This window comes from Limulus polyphemus, unplaced genomic scaffold (genome assembly GCF_000517525.1).
Source record: "Limulus polyphemus unplaced genomic scaffold, Limulus_polyphemus-2.1.2 Scaffold1762, whole genome shotgun sequence".
Lineage (NCBI taxonomy): Eukaryota > Metazoa > Arthropoda > Merostomata > Xiphosura > Limulidae > Limulus > Limulus polyphemus.
The window spans coordinates 70,967-76,911 of record NW_013667372.1 but is presented as its reverse complement, the minus strand read 5'-3'; the positions used below and the strand labels follow the sequence as shown (position 1 = coordinate 76,911).

The 5,945-nt window shown below is 34.5% G+C and overlaps 1 protein-coding gene across 1 annotated transcript in view; it reads right to left on the bottom strand.

Moving 5' to 3' along the window:
• Positions 1-5,945, bottom strand: part of LOC106464858 (transmembrane protease serine 9-like) — an 83,854-nt gene that overhangs the window by 9,882 nt on the left and 68,027 nt on the right. Inside the window, 3 exon segments of the mRNA XM_022392653.1 lie at positions 2,001-2,086; positions 2,649-2,725; positions 3,179-3,430. Of these exon segments, the coding sequence (XP_022248361.1) occupies positions 2,001-2,086; positions 2,649-2,725; positions 3,179-3,430 (415 nt within the window).

Genomic DNA, 5,945 nt, shown 5'->3' with positions numbered 1-5,945 from the left:
ACACTGCTAAATTAGGGACGGCTAGCGCAGATAGCCCTCGTGTAGCAAACAGAGCAGAGATAGCCCAATGTTTAGCTTCGTGCTTAACTACAAACAAACAAATAAACTACAATTCACGATCAGCCTGCTCAATTGATATGTATTTGTTTTTTAATTTTTCTATTTCTTAGTTTACAATCCCCTAATAATATAACATGAGACCTGCTGAATCAGATGGCAACCTGAATCCAGGTGGCAACCTGGAGAAATCCTGAATCAGCCGGTGTTTCCTGGAGAGACTATTTTACTTTCACAATATCTTTTGTTTGTAGTTAAGCACAAAGCTGCACAATGGGCTATCTATGCTCTGCCAGCCACGGGTATTGAAACCCGGTTTATAGCGTTGTAAGTCCGCAGACATACCGCTGTGCCACTGGGGGGCTAAACTATGTTTATGGTCTTCGAAAAGAAACCCAATAACTGGGACACTTTAGGAAATCAGATTTTCTGTTTTCAAAGTAAATTGCAAATGACTTTTGATCAGATTTTTTTTTTATCTTTGAGACATAATGCGTTCCTAAAAATGCGACCTAAGTTGTGAAATGGCATTGACTGTGTACTTATGTGTATGCCATGAAAAACAAAGAGAAAGACTAGGCTTCAAAAATATGTATTTGTCCAAAACTAATGAGATTTATATGTAAAAAAGTAGGGTTACAGTGTTTAAAAGACTATCCCTCTGTCGGCTTTGGATTTAAACCAGGTGTCAATACCAATATGAACCATATTATTATTAAAGTGGGTGGGCTGGTTAAAGCGCAGGACAACACAGAGGTCTTTTGTAGTCTTGAAAAAATATTTATTTGAATTGTGGAAGGATATATTTCCCGGCAACTCACTAATGATAACCTAGGTAATTCTGTTTCACTTAGTTACAAGAAAAACTTTAATTCTAGCCAATGAATACTGCTACTAGAGATCTATTACTTCACAGGTGTTTTTTTAGAACTTGCAATAGCTGGACGTTCCTGTGCAACGTGAAGATTGGATGTGATGTCATAAACAACAACAGCCATAAATAGGTATGTACTACAACTTACTTGGCTGAAAATGACTAATCATATACAAATCATAAACAACAACAGCCATAAATAGGTATGTACTACAACTTACTTGGCTGAAAATGACTAATCATATACAAATCATAAACAACAACGGCAATAAATAGGTATGTACAACATCTTACTTGGCTGAAAATGACTAATCATATACAAATCATAAACAACAACAGCCATAAATAGGTATGTACTACAACTTACTTGGCTGAAAATGACTAATCATATACAAATCATAAATAACAACAGGCATAAATAGGTATGTACTACAACTTACATGGTTGAAAATGACTAATCATATACAAATCATAAACAGCAACAGCAATAAATAGGTATGTACTACAACTTACTTGGCTGAAAATGACTAAATCATGTGCAAATCAGATTATTTAATTTATTAAAACAAATAAACCCAACTAAACTAACAAGTCAAGATGATAACATTAATCTTAAATCCCAATTCTACAATATATGTTCAATATTTTAAACAGAAAAGGACGTGCTCTGTCTGCATCTCTCTGCTCCCCTCTACTACAGCACACGCCAACTGACGTCGCCACTACGAGTAAACACAAGCCACGTGTATCAATAAACGCACGTGCTTCATCCACAGATACCTTTCAATATTCCAGCAGGCCACGCCTCAAGAAACGACAGCAGTCTTCAAGAAACTCTCCTTCCTTCGCCTTATTTCCAGATCTCCACACAACTTCTGCTGATGACTCGTGGCAATCTCACTAGCTAGATTAATATAAACATTCCTTTCACGGTAATCTGAAAAATTCTCAGACTTAGCTATGCGCTACTTAATCTCAAGTCTCGTTGTGGAGTGAAGAGAAACAGAAGTTCGGGGAGTGAAATATATTTTAAGCTAAGTTCCCACCATGTTTTGATATATACACTTACTTGGCTACACAATGACCAGCTGTGACAACATGACGTCGACCAACTAAAGCGCCACCACAACGACTACCTTTCACATGAATCAGCGCCTAGAAAAGTGAAACACAACGTTTTAACTTCATATTAAATACACAAACACACATATAAACATATATATATATATATATATATATATACTGGTAACGTTTTTTACGCTTTGGTATGCACAGATTACATGATTTTTTTTTCAGATTAATTATATAAGCCACGTCTGAAACCCTCCTTGTTTAAATACACAGTTCAATATGCATTAACAGGATTTTTTAAAGCGTATAATATCCGTCTTTGCATATCAAATCTAAAAAATCTAAAATAATGAATATAATCGTGAATTTTTACTGTGTTTTTTTTCGTAGTGCAAAGCTACAAAATAGACTATCTGCACTGTATCTCTTTCAGGTATCGAACACCACATTTTAGCGCTTCAAGCCCCATACGTTGTCAAAAGGAAATATAGTTTACTCATTTAATTGCAACTTCTTCACGATACGAGTCTAAGAACTCACCTAAAACTGTCTTAATTAATTTTGTTCTCAGTGTTACGTCAGCAGATGGATACATAGATTGATTTTTAAATTAGTACACTCTTTTTATAGTAAACTTCAATATCACCTGCCAAGGAAACTGTCCGAATGAGGCGTCGTTTCCACCCACGACTCGATTGATGCTTGTTGCACTTCGACCGCAATCTTAAATGGAAAACAGAAAATGGGGGATTAGGCAGAGAAAGCTGTGCTTTAAATACCTTTGATAACAAGAAAAGTTCACACAAGTCTAAGACCTCTAAAATCAGCACTTTAGTTAAGTATGTTAGTTAACTGGTGAAAATAAAGTCTTAATAACTTTACACTAATTTTGTTTTGTACTTTTTAATCTAACATGTTATTCTCCGACGCGTTAACATGTTAATCTCTGACGTGTTACATGTTACTTTCTGAGGTGTTAACATACTAATCTCTGACGTGTTAATATGTTAATCTCTGAGGCGATAACATGTTAATCTCTGAGGTGCTAGCATGTTAATCTTTGACGCATTAAAATGTCAATCTCTGAAGTGTTAGCATGTTAATCTCTGAGGTGTTAACATGTCAATTTCAAATATAAAAACAATAACAATGAAAAAAAATGTAATTGGAACTTACATGGGTCATTATGTACTGGTCCATAATATACCGGATTATTCCTCTCATCCGCTGGATGGACACAACATGAAAACAACGGACCACAAGATGCCCCCAGCTGACCACCAGACATCACACAGTAAAGTGTAAATTCACATTGACTACCTCCAACACACTCATCGGGAGAGAAAATACTTTGTCTGACCAGCAGTGGACGTTGACGCAACCCAAATAAGTCCCGAATAAATCCTCTTTCACTGAATTGTTGCGTTGCTGAAACATGGACAATAAACCTATGAATACATCTTGGAGTGTGTTAAACAAGTAACTGATCAAAAACACCTTAGGTGTGAGAAAAAGGTGCGGCCAAAATAAAAAAAGAACTGAGCGTGCGACTTAAAGGAATGAAATCAAAATTGGCGGCGAAACTGGTAGCTACACTTATAACATTGATGAAAATTTTACAGCAAATATTCATTTATTAGTTAGCCAGGTCGCGTTTTTTGTTCAACTTGGGGCATGATGGTGGGTAAAACAAAAGCAACAAAAGTAAAACATCAAGTAAGAACATGACACTCGATATTAACCAACATTAGCTTTAGGATTAGATTAAAAATTAGCTTTAAAATGTATGTGGTAGTTTTCCTCTCTAAAACAGTGTTATTAACTTACTTTATAGTAACGCCATGGAATGTAGATTAACAGTTTCTTGTCATCACCCGCATGCACTCGGTGCAGCCGTATCAAGGATCATTATTTACGGTAGATGCTTAAGCGAATATCACGTGAAGTTAAACTCTTTTTAATTAGGAGAATTTCATGAAATTTGTGCTTAAAATTTGGCAATGAATAGTAACCATCCACCCGTATGATGCGTTTGAAAACTTGAGCCAGAAACTGTTAATCTAGTTTGCTTGTAGAAAAAAAACTGTGAGATGAGATCACCTTGCAACTGGAGCATGACACATAGTTAAACACTAGATCTGTTTCATATCATGTTCTCATCGATAAAGGAAGAATATGAATATATAATTTTTTTGCAGAATGCTATATTTTAATTAGTATTTTTATCACTCGTCTTTCCTTATTGAAATTTCAGTTTTAGGTTTCTCTTGGTTTTGTATATCTCATGAATTATTATTTTCATGTATTAAATTATCCAATCAATATATTTGGTTTTAACGCAAAGCTACATAATAGAATATTTATGCCGTATCATCCGCGGGGATCGAACCCCGAATGATATAGCGTTATAAACGCTCAAGTTTATCGCGGAGGACTTTATCTCCCAGTTACACACAGCGATAATACAGTGAAAATAGTGAAGAACTAGAATTTTGTCTGTCACCTATACATAGCTGTCCCTTCTTTCGAACTCGTAGACTAGAGAGTAGGAAGCTAGTCAACAGAACCCGCCGCTAACTCTTGGGCTTCTATTGTCTGACCGAAAGTGGGAATTAACAATCACTATTGTAACATACTCTCGGCCCCAAAGTACAGTGCACGGTTTTTGCGGCAACGATTCGTGAGCCACGAATCCCCAGATTCACAGTCCTGGCACTTTAGCCACTAAGCCACACCAGATCTAATGCAAAAACTTCACGCTACGAAACTTACTCAAACATGTTATATTTTTAGATCATTTTATTTAGCAAAGTTCTACTTACATCTCCGGCTATGTAGGGTAGAAACCTTTTCTATGTGAAATACGATCACCAGGAGGAGCCACAATATTTCTGACCAATTCATGTGACCCTGAGGGAGTGTAGAGAATTGGGTAGAATATTCGAGTTACAATTAACAGGTGGAGTTTTTTTTTTATCTTCTTAGAAATCAGTATAACTAATACGGCAAACAAACATAATATTAGATTTAATTTAATGCCAATGCATTAGAATTATCACGCATTAGATGTGTTTCGAATCATTATAATAAAATTAGTCTACAAATGATTACATCACTATAACAAAAGAACACTTTGTTCGGTGGAATTAAAAGACTTAAATTTTGGATTAGCAATTATTTCTCTCTCTCTCTATATATATGTACATAAATAATTAAGTAAAATAACATTAATTTGAAAATACACATGGTGAAGAATACAGGGATACATAGACAAAATACAACAAGCTGGAAATTTAAATCTAAATATCAAAAGCATAAAAGAACAATATAAATTAGGATAGATGCAGCTTAGAAATACGTAAAATAGGCAATAGGCCTAAGATAATTTTGTAAACTATAGCTTAATTTATGAATAATATAAAAACTATTAATGCATAAATGACTTAATATTTTTATCCACGGAATGTTTATACCAATCTAAATAATTATTTCTTACTCAATCAAGAATTGGTAACATTCTGGTTGTCCTAAACTCAAATATTTTAAACTCCGGAAAAAATTGAGCTTGATGAAACATTGTATTTTACAGTTTATACAGTTATGACCTAAACTTAATCTTTCGCAATGAAAGATATATTTGAAGATACTTATTAGTTTACGCAAGGTTTATGCCGAATGTAACAGATAGTAATATAGTACGTAATGACACGTGATGTTAAAAATATTATGGTATTAAAAATTCTTACCTTGATACTAATTTGTTGTGACATAAGTGAAAATAAGGAAAAATTACATTTCATCAACTTAATACGGCTCATTCCGGAACGGTGGTTATCAAGCGATTTGTTATTATAAATACCTTCTCAAGTGACATAAGTGAAAATAAGGAAAAAATTACATTTCATCAACTTAATACGGCTCATTCCGGAACGGTGGTTATCAA